The 16,816-nt window shown below is 38.6% G+C and overlaps 1 protein-coding gene across 1 annotated transcript; it reads left to right on the top strand.

Moving 5' to 3' along the window:
- Positions 1-951: 951 nt before the first annotated feature.
- On the top strand, positions 952-14,835 carry SLC5A12 (solute carrier family 5 member 12). The gene is made up of 15 exons (XM_062494626.1): positions 952-1,308; positions 3,258-3,323; positions 4,336-4,387; positions 5,525-5,592; positions 6,556-6,710; positions 7,890-8,030; positions 9,373-9,502; positions 9,847-9,935; positions 10,826-10,932; positions 12,042-12,109; positions 12,461-12,547; positions 13,164-13,342; positions 13,457-13,560; positions 13,808-13,929; positions 14,677-14,835. The coding sequence occupies exons 1-15, from the start codon at positions 952-954 to the stop codon at positions 14,833-14,835; spliced, it is 1,884 nt and encodes a 627-aa protein (XP_062350610.1).
- The last annotated feature ends 1,981 nt before the right edge of the window (positions 14,836-16,816 follow it).

The following is a 16,816-nucleotide window of genomic DNA, read 5'->3' as shown; positions in this document are numbered from 1 at the left end:
AAAGGAAAACCTAATAATTGAATTTACAAAATTATGCCAAAGACAGAGTTAAGATAAATGTTGCTGTTTAATCTGGTTTAATATTATTCCTTAGTCCTGTAAATCCAGCAAAGTCGTATATGGTTAAATAAAATAAGTAATTTCTCACGCAAATCCATAGAAGTTATGCTGTCTTTTGTAGATATCAGTTAAAAATTAGTTTCTAACTGAAATTCATCCTCAGACAGTGCAGCACAAATCACACTTCCATTCATCTGGAGGTCCCTTGGGTTTCCAAACACACCTGTGAAAAGGATGGACTACAGGTGGTGGGGGGAAGCACCATAATTAGTTTTAACCATTAAACCCTTCCATTCCAGGGATTCTACCAAGGACCACACTTAGCATGTGAAAGGAAAACTGTAAAGCCTTTTGCTGGCATTCAAGATCAGTTTTTAACATTGTGAAGAAATTGCTTATCTGAAAATAAACTCACCAGTATGACGACAGGTTTGTACACTGGGCTTTCATTCCTTTATCTCTTCTTTATTTTTTTTTCTCTATTGCTCTCATTTTATTATTAAGAAATGCTGAGATGTTAGAAAAGAGTTGGATCAAGTCAATGTGCCAAGCCAATGTTTAACCTTAAATTTACACATCACAGATAAAAAGGGATTGTACTACAGATTTCACAGCTAAGTCCCTTATTTCAGCTTGCCTGGCAGAAGCACCCACAGTACTAGGGTCTAAGTGCATTCCTCCTTATCTCATCCTCAGCTACCTTTTCTTTAACTCTTTAGAACTGAACTGGATTACAAAAAGCCTTCTGGTTGAACAGTCTTTCAGTTTATTGTTTGTCATTGCTGAGCTGCAGATAAGCTTCAGCTTTGCTGTCAACAGAGTTAATCTGGCCAGAGCACCAGACATATAGTAAACCAGAATCTTCCATCAGAGAATTATACAATTGGTGCAATGCCAAACTTCGTAGCTCCAGAAGTAAAACAATTCGTGACTTGGGACTATGTTGTTTTTGCAGCACTATTTTTAATCTCTGCCAGCATTGGAGTCTTTTTTGCAGTTAAAGAGAGGAAAAAGAAAACTTCAAAGGAATTTTTGGTAGGTGGTAAGCAGATGACATGTGGACCCATAGCTTTTTCTCTTACATCAAGCTTCATGTCAGCAGTAACTGTCCTGGGGACACCCTCCGAAGTTTATCGCTATGGAGCATCCTTTGTGCTCTTCTTTCTTTCGTATACACTTGTCATAATTTTTACTGCTGAACTTTTTCTACCTGTTTTTTATAGATCTGGCATCACAAGCACTTATGAGGTAAGTCAAAATCATAAAATATAAAGGCACTATTCTAGCATAACTAAGTATCATGCATATATTTTTTAGAGAAAAGTCTTTGACAGAAAGCTTTCTGAAGTGTTTTACAGAACAAATATATTGATATACTAATTATTTTTAGAAATAATTTGCATTATTGAAATTAGTTATTATATAGCATAAGTTGAAATCAAAAGGGTCAGAGCTCCTTTTATGCACCATATTGCACAGACAGGATATGGGTTAACACACAGAACCAAATTAAGTTGCAGTTAGAAAATATTTAAGTATATCCAAATGCTTCTGCTCCGTTGAGTATTCTGCTCTAGTTTAGAGAGGCAGACTTTAAGAACAGCATTCAATACTGTCCAATTCAAACTTAGTCTAAATATGATAATTTTGGCCAAGTTACCATAGCTAGACAGCTGAGATGGGAGGAAGAGAAAGAAGGTGGCAGGCCTGTTCAGAAAAATAAAAAAAAGAAAGAGGAAAAAAATTGTGGCTGGAGAATGATTTCAAGTATTCTCTAGGAAATGAAATTAATGACTTCTGAATTTTGTAGAGTTTTTGCCTTGCATTTTCCCTGGAACACATTTTTTTCCTTCTTAATATAGTTGAGTAGAAAGCCTTATAATCTTCATATCCTCAGGGCAGTTACTGACCATTTGGAATGGCCCCTTACTCACTTTAGTCAATACCTGCATGTTTGGTTGCTCCTCTCTGTGGGTAGTTTCAAGAATTAAGTTTAAGCAAGAATTGGATGATGAAACTGGCTTAGCTCATAAGGAACTTTCTGGTAACAGAAAGGCTGCTCGTGCTCACTGAGCCCAAAACCAAGGAAGAGCATTGGTCAAACAGATCTGCCTGGGTATTTGGAAATATTTTCAGGTCAGTGAAGAGTAAATTTGACCACTGCTGCAAGTAGTTGCATTTTCTAGTAGGTTTTGATCCAATATCAGAGAATTAATTACTTTTGTCATCTGAACCACTAAAAGTGTTATTGTAGACAGAGAGACCCTTCAAGCACGCTGGAAAGATGACTTTTTGCTTCATGAATTATATTTAGAAATAGGTCAGGTTACATAAACTGGCTATGCATTTATATGGCAGACTGCGGGGTTTATTATGCAAGAAACACAAGACCAGTATGGGCAAAATGAAGAAAAGGGACTTTTTGGCAGTACAAAGTGCACAGCCTAGAGACTTGTAGAAGAGAGAAAACTTGTACAGCCCATGCCTGTGTCTGCTGGGGAGTGCTTGGGACTGTGGCCCAAGAAGACCCTCCCTGCATGGAGGCTGCATGGGGCAGAGAGACTCTGCAGAGACTCCAGGTGGTGATTCAGCCTTAAAACCTGGGAATTTGGAGCTGCTCACCCCTGCAGGTCTTTTGAAGGTGGCAATACCTCTCTACATCCTCAAACCTGGAAGTCCATAAGACCCCCCTTCTTGCCTCTCCGTATTGGTGATGTGCAGATTTATCTTTAAACAGAGACAGAGCAAGTGGGAAAGCCAGCTTAGCTCATGCACTAGGAAACTCCATGTTGCTGCTTCACCATTTGCTCCATCTCCACCTTTGTCACTACTGGAGTTGATGCCATTTCTGCTAGAGATGAGCTCAAGTTTCCTCATTGTATAGTTGGAATGTATTTTCATTTGGAGTCTAAATATCTTTGTAGGTCCTGGGATCTTCCAGTTATTCCTGGTACAAATCAGGTATTGGTTATGCAACCCAGTCTAGAACTTCAAGTACATGGTACAGATGAGAATATTTCTCAAGGGTGATTATGTCTAATGACAATCCTGCTTTTCTCGTTAACTACTCGTAACAGCAGTGCCAGCTGCCAGTAAGTTTACTTCCATGATAAGGTGTTCCTTAGGGCAAACACAAGGGTAACATCTGTGTCACACATGCTACATGTGCACTTTACTGAGATTACATTTTTTCCTAGTATTTGGAGTTAAGATTTAACAAGATTGTCCGTCTTGCTGCAACACTGATTTACATCCTACAGACGGTAAGATAACACTGACTCTTTTTTTAATTCTAATTTCACGCAACATTGATTTTCACAGACTAGTCTCACACAGCACATTTTTTATAATGAGATGTTTTAATGAGCACTCTTTTTTGTCTTTGTTTATTTCACTTGAGCTATGAATGCTAAAAAAAGAAAGTATTATTGTATTTTTAACTGTCTAACTTCCCTAACTTTTTCCTGTTAAGTATTAAGAATGCCATTTTAGTTACCTTTAACACTCGGACGTTGTGCTGTACTCTCATAGCACATTCTTGGTCTCATTATGTTCACTTGAAGCCTCTCTCTTCCCAAACAAGTGGATTCTGTCTTTCTTGAGAAGCTGGTCAAGCTTTACTGGGTGTGTTTAGTTACCCATTTATGACACTGAGGTGAATTATCCTATTTGAAAACTGTTGCACAACGTATCCTGGGCAGATGCTCTGGTAGCAGCAGTCCCGTGATGGTCACTGCTGTGACCATCTTGAAAGGTTACATCAGTTGTGTACTTAATGGGAAGATGGGATTTGATGGGAGATTAGGAGACATTTCCTTCTGCATTAATTCAGTTTTAATAATTCCCAAACATTTGGCAATAGAACTGAATGCTTATTGACTTTGAAACTTTGATCTCTCAGACCCTACATGTAAAGGGTATTGAGTCACTTACTTCGAAAGGGATTGAATGGAAAAATGAAAATTTAATTTCTAAGTTCAATGCAACTTTATTTCTGTATCACTATTTATGTTTTCTGGAGATACCCTTTTTTCTATTTCATGAGGATATTTTTTCATCTATTTGTCTTAGCAGTAGAGAAATAAGTAATACAAAGACAGATACGGGTCCTTCCCTCAGAAAGGAATTAAACACAAGATCTTAATTTTTAAGGGCTGAAACAGAAAGCTATATACAATACAAGCTGATCTAAAGAAACCCCTATTTTGCTCGGAGCCCTACTCTAAATACAAGTTTTATCACTGAGCATTCAAATACATAATTTTTCTCCTTCAGATCCTTTACACAGGAATAGTGGTCTATGCTCCATCACTGGCACTCAACCAAGGTGAGTTCTTATGTTGCACTACACTGCTACCCCAAATACCAGAGGGATTGCTTGAGTAAATGAAGTAACAAAAATAGATAAAGACAAAAAGCCAACCCTCCTCAAAGGTTCTTTAAGAAGGTTTATGCCTTCACCTTGTAACTCTGTATTTCTGACTCCCCAGGGTCCACTCACACCCAAACATTAGCAGGAACCTCGTGGTTGCTCTTCTGCTCTCCTTTCCACTCAAAACCACCTGAAGAGATTTGAAGCAAACAATTTCCCAACATCCTGACAAAGTTCACAGTACAAGCTGATGATCCAAGACCATACTATGTACTTTGATTCCCCCCATCCCTGTCTCTTGTATTCACATTTCCATGGGCATAACTCTTTTCCCCATTGCCAGAGGTGAATGCTGTTCTGCTGTCTGTTCTCCAGACTTCTTCAATTAATATTTGCAAACTAGGCACAGAGCATCCATTACCATAGATGGGATTTGTAATTTTACTGTCATAGGGCACAAGGAATAATCATGGCCATAATCCTGATTTCACCAAAACTGATTGGAAAGAGATTGTGAGGCTCTTTTCATTGTTCATTATCCGAGTGACATTCAGTCTGTTTGATCTCATTGCTCAGAGAGCACCAAATTTTCTTCCTCTGTCATGCAGCTGAATTCCATGAAACTTTCCAAAGCAAAATGAACACAGAAAGTTGTTTTAATGAAGCACATGTAAGCATTAAATCATTCTTAGATGCAGGCAATGGAATTTACTTAGGGTTTGGGGGTTTTTTGTCTTAGGATTTTTGGGAATCTCTGAAGAACTTGATTTCTCAAGACAAAGTTCTGGACTAAGAACAGAAGTATTGCTTATAAAGCTCTGTCCCCTCAGAATGACATTTTTTGCTTTATGCAAGTATTCTTAAGGGTTAATTTTGCTTGAAAGTTAGTTAATTTCAATTTAAAACAAAACAACAAGGCAAAACAGTGTTGTACAAAACTTGAGCAATCCAGCAAAGCTCCTAATAGATACAAAAGATTAAAATTAATAGTTACTCCTATCCTTCTAAAGCTAAAGGATTGCAGCTCTTCTGCTATCTTCCAGATGACTTACATCCATTTCACTAACACTTTTGTTTTTATTGGTTTCACAGTCACTGGATTTGATCTCTGGGGCTCTGTAGCTGCAACAGGAATTGTCTGCACTTTCTATTGCACTCTGGTATGTAACCAGGCATATCTGAACAGCTGGAACATAGATGGTTAATCTGACCATCCTTTAAACACGAAAGACCATCAGAGAAGGATGACTCCTGTGGAGAACATAGAGAAAAGTTTCTTCTACACTCTGTGTTATATGGAAGTCTATTTGGAGGGGAAAAATCCTCTCTAATGCTCTGCTGTATGTCTCCATGTTTGAACCAGACACCTTGAGACAGAGTCTAGACAAGGAGGCAATATGCTTCCCCTCTCATCTTTTGAGAAGATGATTCTTACCTTCTACAAATTAAAGGCCGAAGAACACTCTAATGAAAATTTTGCTCAAAAACAAAACGCTAAAACCTAGGAAGGACAATCAACAGGTCAGAGAGATTTACTTTTGAGTGGAAGCAACATGAGACACCAAATTCCAAACCAGATATATTGTATAGATATTTGCAGTGAAGCCCTGGGGCTCAGGATGCAAACTAAATGCCATTCTCATTGCCACTGATTTTTTTTTTTTTTCAATATATCACTCCACTCTTGTTGAAAACACTTACCATGTGGTCTAGTACTGATATGATCAAATATGAAAGTAGCTGTGGCAAACTTTCCAGAGCATTTTTTCTGTGTTGGGCTCGTTGTGGACCACTGGGCTCTGAGAATGTATGGAGTCCTATGAGATTCAGGAACAGGCCAAAACTCCTTAAGCTTTTGTTCCACACCATGATATGTTCTTCAAATGCATATAAAGGAGGCAGAAACAAAGCATTTAACTGAAAGTCAGATATTCTCCTGTGCCTATGGACAAACTATTTAGGCAGTGAAATCTTCCAACCTGCCTTTGTGGGCGAATTAAGAGCCCCGATTTGCTAGGTGCTTTACATACAGGTCAAGAGTTTTAAAAAATAAGCAGTCTTTCAACATTTTTCAGTACTTGAGCAACAGGAGACTGGGGGTATACAGTTTCTCTTTGTTTTAGGGAGGATTAAAAGCTGTTGTCTGGACGGATGCATTTCAAATGATTGTTATGGTGGCTGGCTTCATGACAGTTTTGATTCGAGGAACTAGTCTGAATGGTGGATTGATCAAAGTCTGGGAAGATGCCCATGAAGGATCTCGGCTAAACATATTTGAGTAAGAAGCAAATGATGCAAACCATTCCTTTTTGTATAGTTAATGTTTAGAAACCATACCCTCAGTAAGCCAAAAATACACAGACTTATTATTAAACAACCTTGGTGACTCAGAGAAGTCCATTCCTCATCTCTTCAGCTATTGGCAATGCATTTGACCTTTAGAAAAGCTTAACTCTTTCAAGAAATCAAAGATCTGCTGAACTGAAAGGGAGATTTGCCATTCTTCCTTACGTTGCTACAAATAGAACCCAATTATTCTTTCCAATTTCATACACAGAATATTCTGAGCAGGAAGGGATCCACAAGGATCAACAAGGTCAGCTCTTAAGTAAACAGCCCATACAGGGATAAAACATGAAACCTTGATGCAGTTAGCACCATGTTCTAGTCAACTGGGCTGAACTCAGTGGCTAATTGTATCTTTAATTTTCTATTAATAAAACTGACACTAAGTTATTTGCACTCACCACAGCAGCTAGCACTAGTGCACCAGTGCACTGGGATAGAAATCTGATCTTCCTTTCGCTGTTTGGGGCATTTGTTGGTTAATCAAAGCAAGTCAGTGACAGAATCCAGCAGCAAGGTCAAATGTTATCTCTGTCCCAACCAAGATATGGAGAACTGCAAAGATGACACATTTGAGACAGAAAGATATACTTGGACCAGTTAGATTTGCTGATTAACAGAATTTTGTTGTACAAAAGATAACACAGCAGCTGAAGCAATTTCTTGTAAAGGAAGTTACATCATAATGATGTGTTTTTAAAAGTTTACTGGATTTTTTTTAGAGTTTGGTAAGCAATCTTGTTCCTTACAGAAGAGAGGGTCCCAGGCAGGATGGCTTGCAGGTCTGCTGCAATATGACATGGGTCTGATGTCTGAGCATAAGCACCCTTATAAATTTGATTTATCTCAATTAAGTGATCCTCTGACTAGGTCTGAATGATATTTGTTTATCCTGACTTGAAAACAGTGTGTTCTGATATAAAAGTAAAAAAGAAAAACTTTCCAAACCTGAACACATCAGATGTTGTCTGTTCTGGAAAACAGTATTACCAATGCAGAAGTTTTGATTCAGATGGTAAGACATGACAGATAGTTCTGAAAAAATCACCTACCTCTTGCTGAGAAAAATACGTTTAAATAAAAAACTAAATTGCTTCTTTCTTTCTTCTAGCTTTGATGTTGATCCTTTGAGACGACATACCTTCTGGACAATAGTTATTGGGGGAACATTTACATGGCTAGGACTCTATGGAGTCAATCAGTCCACAATACAGAGATGCATTTCCTGCAAATCAGAAAAGCATGCTAAACTGTAAGCTACCTCTCATTAACCTTTTCCTGCAATCAATCAAGAATTACACTAAGTTTGTCAGCAATACCAAATAAATATTGGGATCCCGTTAGGTAGTAGTAAATTAATTTTACTCTGACACTCTTACTACCTCTGGCTCAAAATGACTTAAGTATATGCAGAGGAAAAAGAAAGATCTATCTTTTGCAGCTTATCAATTTATGATCAGGCTGATAAACTAATCCTTAGAAGGAAAGTATGGCAAAGATGCCAGCACAGAAGTTGGGCTACCTACAACCTTACAGTAAAAATGTATCTATTGGAACTGTGTTTATGTTATACTGGATTAAAAGTTATTATTGATTTAGTGGGGCATTACAGTACAAGGTATTACCTAAGTAAAATTAATCTTAATAATTTCTTAAAATTCTTCTGCATTAGAATAATCAGAATCAATGAAGAACAAAGTGAATCTTCACAATATAGACATACAGGTCTCCAGCTTGCTACCAGCCTCAACTTCAGCAGTAGTATGTGCATAGCTAGATATTTTCTACTAAATAATCAGGTTTTTTTCACACACTTAGGTCCAATTGCTCGCACATGTGGTTAAAGAATAATGGTGATAATTTTTTCCTTTTTCCAACAATTAGCTTTTTTGCTGCCTGTAAAACATATTAATTTTTCTGAAGGTCATGACTGTCTATATGAATTTATCCTTTAGAAAATTCAGTGAAAAACATTTAGAAGTCACACCAGTGAAACATCACTAGTAACAAGTTGGGTTAACGTCTGTGTGTAGCACACTCTGAACTGGTCTCAGCAATAGGTCTTGCACAAGGTGATGTCTAAACAGAGTGTGAGCTCTATAAAATATGGCAGCTCTCAGAACCTGCAGGATTGCTGACCCACAGCCACACAATCTTCCTAGCAGATGCTGTCACCAGCATGCATTTCATGGAATAGTGAAAAACAACCAAGACTGTTACTTTGCATAGTAACACTGGAAATAATATTCTATGTGCTCTAAAGGGAGGATAGCATCAGTATTTCCCAACAGGAAAAAATCTGTTCTTACAAGGGACAGGAATAACAGATCCAGCACTGAATGCAGCCCATTTTGCATAGAGGTTACTTGACTCTTCCAACTCTATGTAGTTTCTTGGAAATTTTATCTTTGCCCTATAGCATAAGGATGGTGTACTCTCCCTTTTCCTTTATTTTTTAATCTTGGTTTAAATTATACCAGTTTGAATTATATAACCAGTTGGGATTTAGGAATCTCCCAAAAAGTTCAGAATAAGTATCTCGTAACAACTTTCTTATTTATCTTCCATTAAACAGTTTCTCTCTTTTGCTCTAGGGCACTTTACGTGAATTTATTGGGACTTTGGACAGTCCTAGTGTGTGCAGTGTTTTGTGGCTTGGTGATGTACTCTCATTACAAGAGTTGTGACCCTTGGACTGCTGCTTTCATTTCAGCTCCTGATCAGGTACAGATGTCCATTACAATGATTAGGAGCTGCTTTGGGCTTAGATATAGCACATGTCAGGGCAGTTTAATTTTGTGCAATGCTCTATGTCCTTTCAGCACTCAGGGACTAAGGTGGGTGCCAGATCAGGGCTACAATAATACCTGTTCTGGCACTCCTGCAGTACTAATTCAATTGAGGATTTTTTCCAAAAGATACACCCTTTGCTCAAAATCTGAAACCATGTTATTTGGGAAAACACCAGAATTTAGCAACATGCTCATAAGCATAAAATACTTCTCTCCCATTACCTAGGAAACTGTTAATTAATTTTTTGTGTTGCTCTTGTGCTCCTCCTGTCCCAGCTCATGCCATACTATGTTATGGACATTTTTTCTTCGATGCCAGGAGTCCCAGGACTGTTTGTTGCCTGTGCATTCAGTGGAACACTAAGGTTTGTGAATCTGAATTGGCTTCTTAGCACTTTATGATAATTTCTTGAGGATCCAGAATGAGGTCAAAATATGAAACCCTGAGAAAACCCTGGCTGTTTTTCTTAGATCATTCTAGGAACAGTAGTTCTTTGTTGAATTATGTTTTAAACACCTGGAGGTATTTAAAAGACATGTGGATGTGGCACTTAGGGACTTGGTTTAGTGGTGGACTTGACCATGCTGGGTAAAGGTGTTGGTCTTAGTGATTTTAGAGATTTTTTCCAACCTAAATTATCCTATGATTATGTTTATGATAAAGTCTAACTCCACATCTGCAGTATCTTTTTATCCCAAATACATTTTGGAATAATATTATCAATACAAAGTATAGAAAAACTGAGTTTAACTTCCCAAAATACTCTTGGAGGCTGCTCACAGTGAAATTGCCTTTACTTAACTGCCACAATATCACAGTCAGGGGTATAAATGTTTTCAGCAAATCTATCTGAAGTGTATTCACCAAAGATAGTCTCACTCACCTAGCTAAAAGAGTTGGAGGACCAGGGTGGCAGTAGTGGTGAATGCACATCTTTCAATAGGTAAGGGAGTAAAGTTTTAATTCTGGAATCTGTCTATACTTAAGGTCTTTACAAACTTGTAAACTGAAGGGTCAGTTAGGATATATTTCTATCTTGTTCCATGTCAGCACAAAGCAGAGCCCCCAGCAATTGCAGAAGTAGCAGAAACCTCCCCAGTTAAATTAGCACATATGAAAAATACTATGAATCCTATCTCTATAGTTCTTGAAGAGCATTAGTGCTGAAAAGGAGGAAGCATTTCTTTATACATACAATTTGATTTCAGATTGTATTGCTTCCTATTCACTTACCATTCTTCTCCCTTTCTACAGCACGGTAGCTGCCAGCATCAATGCTTTAGCAACTGTTACCTTTGAAGACTTGATCAAGAAAGGTTTCCCAAATCTCTCTGAGAGCACGTGGATCAGCAAAGGTTTATGTGGGTACTCCAGATGAGACTCATTTCTTTAGCAGCAAAGGGCACTGCATAGAGACACTCCCCCAGAAACATCTGTACTTTGGAAACCTGCACAGGAATGTAACACTTTATAAACCCTCAAGGTGAACATCAAGGTGATGCTTCAGTAGCATTAAGTATCAGCATCATATGGCAGAGAAAAAAATACACACTAGCATTAACAACCACTACTCAAAATCATTGGAAAAGTTTGGTCTACTGAAAATATTGGAAAACACTCATCATAACACAGAAAGAATATTAATGTAGTTATCACCACATTACTCTATAGTAGTATTTATTTAGAATAATACAGTAAGTAATTTTTATTCAAACTTACATTACTGCATAAGCAGGTTATTATGCTTTTCAGAGAAAAAGCATGAAAACAAAAAAGTAAAAAAACCACAAAATGTCATTAACATATCAAGCATCAAACATTATTTTAATTTTTAGGTTATTTGTTACAAATATTGCAGTAAGATCATAACCCTTTTATGAATACCTTAATAATACTGTAAGAATTCTGTTAAAGCTCATAAATATAATGAAAGAGCCAAATCAGTATTTTTTTAAATTTCTGTAACTGCTTCTAGTCTTCTCCATTCTTGTTTTTCTGCTTACTACTTAGTTTTTTCACTCTGGACCTAGAAAGATAATTCTTATATTGGAAACCAAGGTGTGCTAGCATAGAGGTTTTGGTTGGCTTTACTCAAGACTGCCTGCATGTAGAATTTCACCTACCATGAAGTTAAAACTGGTGTCAAGGGAAGAAAGCCATGCTGTTTTATAATTTTTCAACTAATTTATTAGATTAACTTAAAGGTGATATTTAAAGGCAACAGAAACATTTCCACACGAGGTATAACTTCTAAATTAATTTAATTGCTATTGTTCTACGTTGTAAGAAATATCAATCAACCAAAAATCCAATGAGACTTCACACAAGACACCGCTGGGCGTGTAATGCTCTGCTCTAAACATCCACTAAGAAGTGCAAATTCCTCCATGCTGCATGGTCATCTCAGACACTACTGAGCTGGAAGCCATCCCCACCAGCACTGAGAACCTTGCTACCTTATCTTTCCCAGGTATATTATATGGCATCCTGTGCACTTCGATGGCTGCAGCAGCATCGCTGCTGGGAGGAGTTGTGCAGGTATTTCTTGCTTCCAAAATGCAATTAATAGAATAGGAACGAACAGAAAATGAACTGAGCAAATAATGCTGCCAGCTCTGATGGCTGCTAGATTACCTGAAACAATTCTGTGGACATTTTGCTGAGAGGAATAAGTAGGGAAAAAAAAAAAAATCCCCTAACTCCTTCACTATTGACTCGCACCTAGGAAACAATACTGAGCATGATTCTCTCTTTAACTGGGCCCTGAAATCACTACTTACCCCTTCCCCCTCACCATTTTCCCACTTAAAATTACAGACCAAAATCAGAATTGGGCATGCTTCCTCTCAGCTGCTGCCCTGAACTCCTCTTTCTCCTCTGCACCCACAGGCTTCCCTCTCCATCCACGGGATGTGTGGGGGGCCAATGCTGGGATTATTTACCCTGGGAATTGTGTTTCCCTGTGCTAACTGGAAGGTAAGAAAACAAAAATCCTTATCTAAAAGAAAAATCTCCCAGTGTTTTTTGGTTAAAACTCCCTTTTGAAAATTGTTTGGGTTTTTGAGCTGCTTTTCAGATTTAGTGCCTGAGGGATCTAAGATCTATTTATATATTCCTTTTCCCTGCCTATATTTATCCTGCTGAATTTAAGTCTACCCAACTGTGGAATAATTGGTGATTATATTCACATGAGTTTTCTTAAATTTTTTTTTTTTTTTGGTTCTGAGTTTCATTAAGAAGAAAAAATTATTCAATACTTGCACCAGACTTTGGATGCACAGAATGATTTCAAAAGCTTTGCCTTCATTCTTTCACTCAAAACACAACATAAGCTTATTCCATATTGCCCCATGAGGATTCCCATCAAGGTTAGCAGAAGTAAAACCAAAATCTGTACTGCACCTTTAATCACACTTCTGCTTCAACTTTTACAAACAGAGGGCACTAAAACACCATGTTTTATACCTTAATTGAGAGAGAACAGAATTTATTTACCCCGTAACCCATCATTACCTACCCCTGCCTAATTCACATTGGCAGAAAAGCACTTTCCACATAGCAGCTTTAACACTATCTTTCTATACTTTCCAAGGGTGCTCTTGGAGGCCTCTTAGCTGGGATCAGCTTGGCTTTTTGGGCTGGTACCGGCTCTTTCATTTACCCTACACCACCAACAAAGTCCATCCCTCTGCATCTGTCTACCCTCAACTGCACACTGGCTAACAGCACCAAGGCACTGGTAACACCAGCTCCCATGGTGGCTCCAGAGAGGTACTTTTCCTATTGTTACCAATTAAGTAATGTTTTGCCAAGTTTTGCACAGTCAGCCAACAACTTAAACACAGCTCTTGCTTATCAGTAGCTGCTTTTGTCACCTCTTCACAGGCCTTTGCTGGCAGACACCTGGTACTCGCTGTCCTACCTGTACCTCAGTGCCATTGGCTGCCTGGGCTGTGCCATCACAGGGCTCTTGATAAGCTTTATAACAGGTTGGTGTTCTAAAGATACATGCATGTGTATGTGTATGTGTACGCGTATGTGTACGTGTACATACAAACATGCTTTTGCAGAAGCTGACTCAGCTGTTAAAAAAGCTTTTAAAAAGTCCAGTAGGTGACTTAAGACACAGACTCAGAAGAGGGCAGTGGGCTCTGATCCTACTCCCCCACCTCATGATCGGAGGCTCCCAAGGCTCGTACCCAACTATCCATAGATGCACTTACTTTCTTTTTGCAGGACCTAGTAAAGGAGAAGACATCCCACCAGTGTTAATTAAGCCAGTCTGCAACCTGTTTTGCTTTTGGTCCAAAAGACTCAAAATATTCCTCTGGTGTGGTGTGCAGCACGACAGCCTGGAGGTGAGTAGCTAAACCCATCAGCTTGGCCCTGCTGTGGCCCAGCAGCAGTGGGAACACATGGATGTGCCTACATGATGGCAAGTGCTGAGCAGAGAACTAATCAGCTTTCAACAGTCGGGTCTGAACTTATGAAAGGGATGCTGCATAAGCACCATAGACTGGAAATGAGATCAGCCAAACCCTGGCCAGTAGTAGGCTACCAATTTTTCCCATTTCCATCAAATATGAGGACTCAGGCTCTCCAAGAACAAACAGCTCTCAGGAAAGCCAGGAGCACATGAAAAAGGGTCTGAACCCCCTCACCCTGCCCTCCCTGCTCCAGCAGCCAAGTAGGGACAAAACTGCCCTTTATACACTAGACAGTTCAGCAAGCCACCACCTTCCACTAAACTTAAGAGAAAAAAAACTTTAGAACTCGTGCTCATGAAGCTGTCTTGCTGCTGCCATGGCCACCATCAGAGCCTCTGAGGCTTCTGCCCTCCGGAGCAGCACCAGAGAGTAACAATCAGACAGGGCTGCACTCATCAGCATCTGAGCTGCTCCTTTCCACCTCCACCTCCTCCACAGCAAGAGGGACAGCAATTCTCCAGGTGTCTGAAGGTTTTGTAGCTCATTAAAAAGGCATACAGAGTGAACACCTTTCTTCTTGCGCTTTTTAAATCGTTTTAACAATTTTCCTTTAATCTAAGGAAAAGGCAGTGAATACAGGCTTCAACCTGCAAGGGTATTTTCTTTCTTTTTTTTCAGGTGGACTTTGAGAAAAAATTGCCTAAAGTTGCTGCAAATAAAACCAGAACAGATTACACCTCCAAGAATAATACCAACAATGAAAATAATCACCAGATCTGTGGTTACAATTCTGAGGAAAATTCATATACAAATATAAGCAGAGAATCTTGCCTCTAGAAGCTGAGGGACAATGGATGTTTAATCAAACTTTAGTTCTTCAGCTTTAGAAATTGACAACTTCTTTTACTACATTTACCAGCTTGTAGATGACGAGGAGCGAGCAATTGCTCTCTATAGCAATAAAAGCCAGATTTTTATTTATTAATTTGTTGGCAGACCTGGGAAATGATCAGACAATCCAAACTGGGTTTTGGAAGCACTCCTATTTCAGAAGAAATGCTTCATGAATTTTGTTGTGGAAGCTCCCACTCAGATGCAGCTGCAATACATCTGCACCACATGCTCTATTCAGCAACTCGTGGTTGAAGGGAATGTGCAAAGGTGAACTTGAAATGAAGTAAGACGTTGGAGAAGTGTGTGAGATAGGTCACTAAGCTGAGTCTGTGAGCTGCCCTCTGATGGAGAGAGAGAACAGAGGTCAGGTTGAGCCTACACCCAGGTATCACAAAAAGCCTCACAGGAACCTTGCATAGATCAGACTGGTCTTTCATTCACCAAGATAACAGTGTTTGCTTCCTCTGGGGAATTCAAGTTTTCTTTACAACTTCTCATTGTAAAAGCTGTAGGACAGAGTAACAAATTTTACTTTTAATTCAGGGTAGTTCTTTGTCTTAGTGTTAGTTTTCACCTCCAAAGGATCCACTTTCATGCAATAAAGTAAACCAACATTTAATGATGATCATGCCTCCTAATTGATAGTTCATGCCGAATTTTGAAAAAAAAAAGACACATAATTAGGAAAAAATAATCTGGTATAATATGTTGGAAGCAGAGCCCACTCAGTGCTCTCTTTCAGTGGAACACATTTCTTCTAAAACTTGCTGTTTATAAATAAAAGTCAACAGATCACCTCTCATCTTGATAAACTTCTGGAAATAGTTTTCTGATAAATATATTTGATTTTAAACAAAATTCACCATTGAATGAAACAGATTGAATGAAAATACCAAAGATGACTCATGGCCCCAGTTGTTGCATTTAGCTCGTACGTCTTTGAAGAGCCTCAACTTTGCTTTTGCTTTACCAGCAATCATCTTTATGATGTAGATGTATGTCAATCTGGTTCTTGAAGTAACTTCCCCTGTGTTCACACCCCACCCCTGGAAGTGGTCCCTGGATTTGAATCAGAGAACAGAAATAGCAGTAAATCATACTCCCTTGTGTGCATGGAAGAGTTTGTCAAGAAACTGAGAATTAAGTCAATATGCATGTTAATCCCTTTTACACTGCTTTTAAAACCTCATTAAAGCTTATAGCTGAGTCTGGCTAGCTACTTACTGCCTCATGTGGGATGCCTTCCCTTCCTGCTCCCATACTTGGGATTGTTAGCAAGGCAAAGATGGAAACTCAGTAAATACTACTGTTATCATTTCTATTTCATGGCCACGTACCTTAGTGATTAGGTTGTATTAAGAAAGTCTAAGTACCATGCATGTAAAGTAATTCTTGAGTAAAAGTGGTTCAAAACACCAATAAAGAAGCTATATAGTCAGATGGAGGATGATAAAACCCTCTCTAGTCATAGCTGAGGATATCTGATTCAGAGATCTGTAACTCTGAACACAACCAAGTCTTTTCCAAGTATTTCTGAAGGAACTTAAAGCAGTATCATTATGCTTTTCATGCATTTCACAAGTTTGGCAGCACTGGATGCACTACAGACTTAACATATTTTCAAGTAATTTACCACAAAAGAGAATCTTATTTTATCCATTTAATGTCAGGAGAAAGTGAGTTAGGTTGGCTAGAATTGCATTCTCTCCAAATATGATTGAAGAAATATACTGAAGGATTTTTCTTCAACTATTTCCAGACTAGTTTTGCTACAACTAAAGCTCAAGTGTCTTCTGTATTTGTAATGGAGCCAGCTAGAGGGTTATACTAATTCCAACACGTGGATCATACATGGCAACCTATGATGGCTAAAATCAGTAGTTCATTATTCAGCCTTCTAGCAATATTTAAGGGTAAGTCCTAG

Source organism: Cinclus cinclus, chromosome 6 (assembly GCF_963662255.1).
Source record: "Cinclus cinclus chromosome 6, bCinCin1.1, whole genome shotgun sequence".
Taxonomy (NCBI): Eukaryota; Metazoa; Chordata; class Aves; order Passeriformes; family Cinclidae; genus Cinclus; species Cinclus cinclus.
Note: the sequence above shows the minus strand (reverse complement) of the source record. Positions and strands in the feature narration are given on the sequence as shown.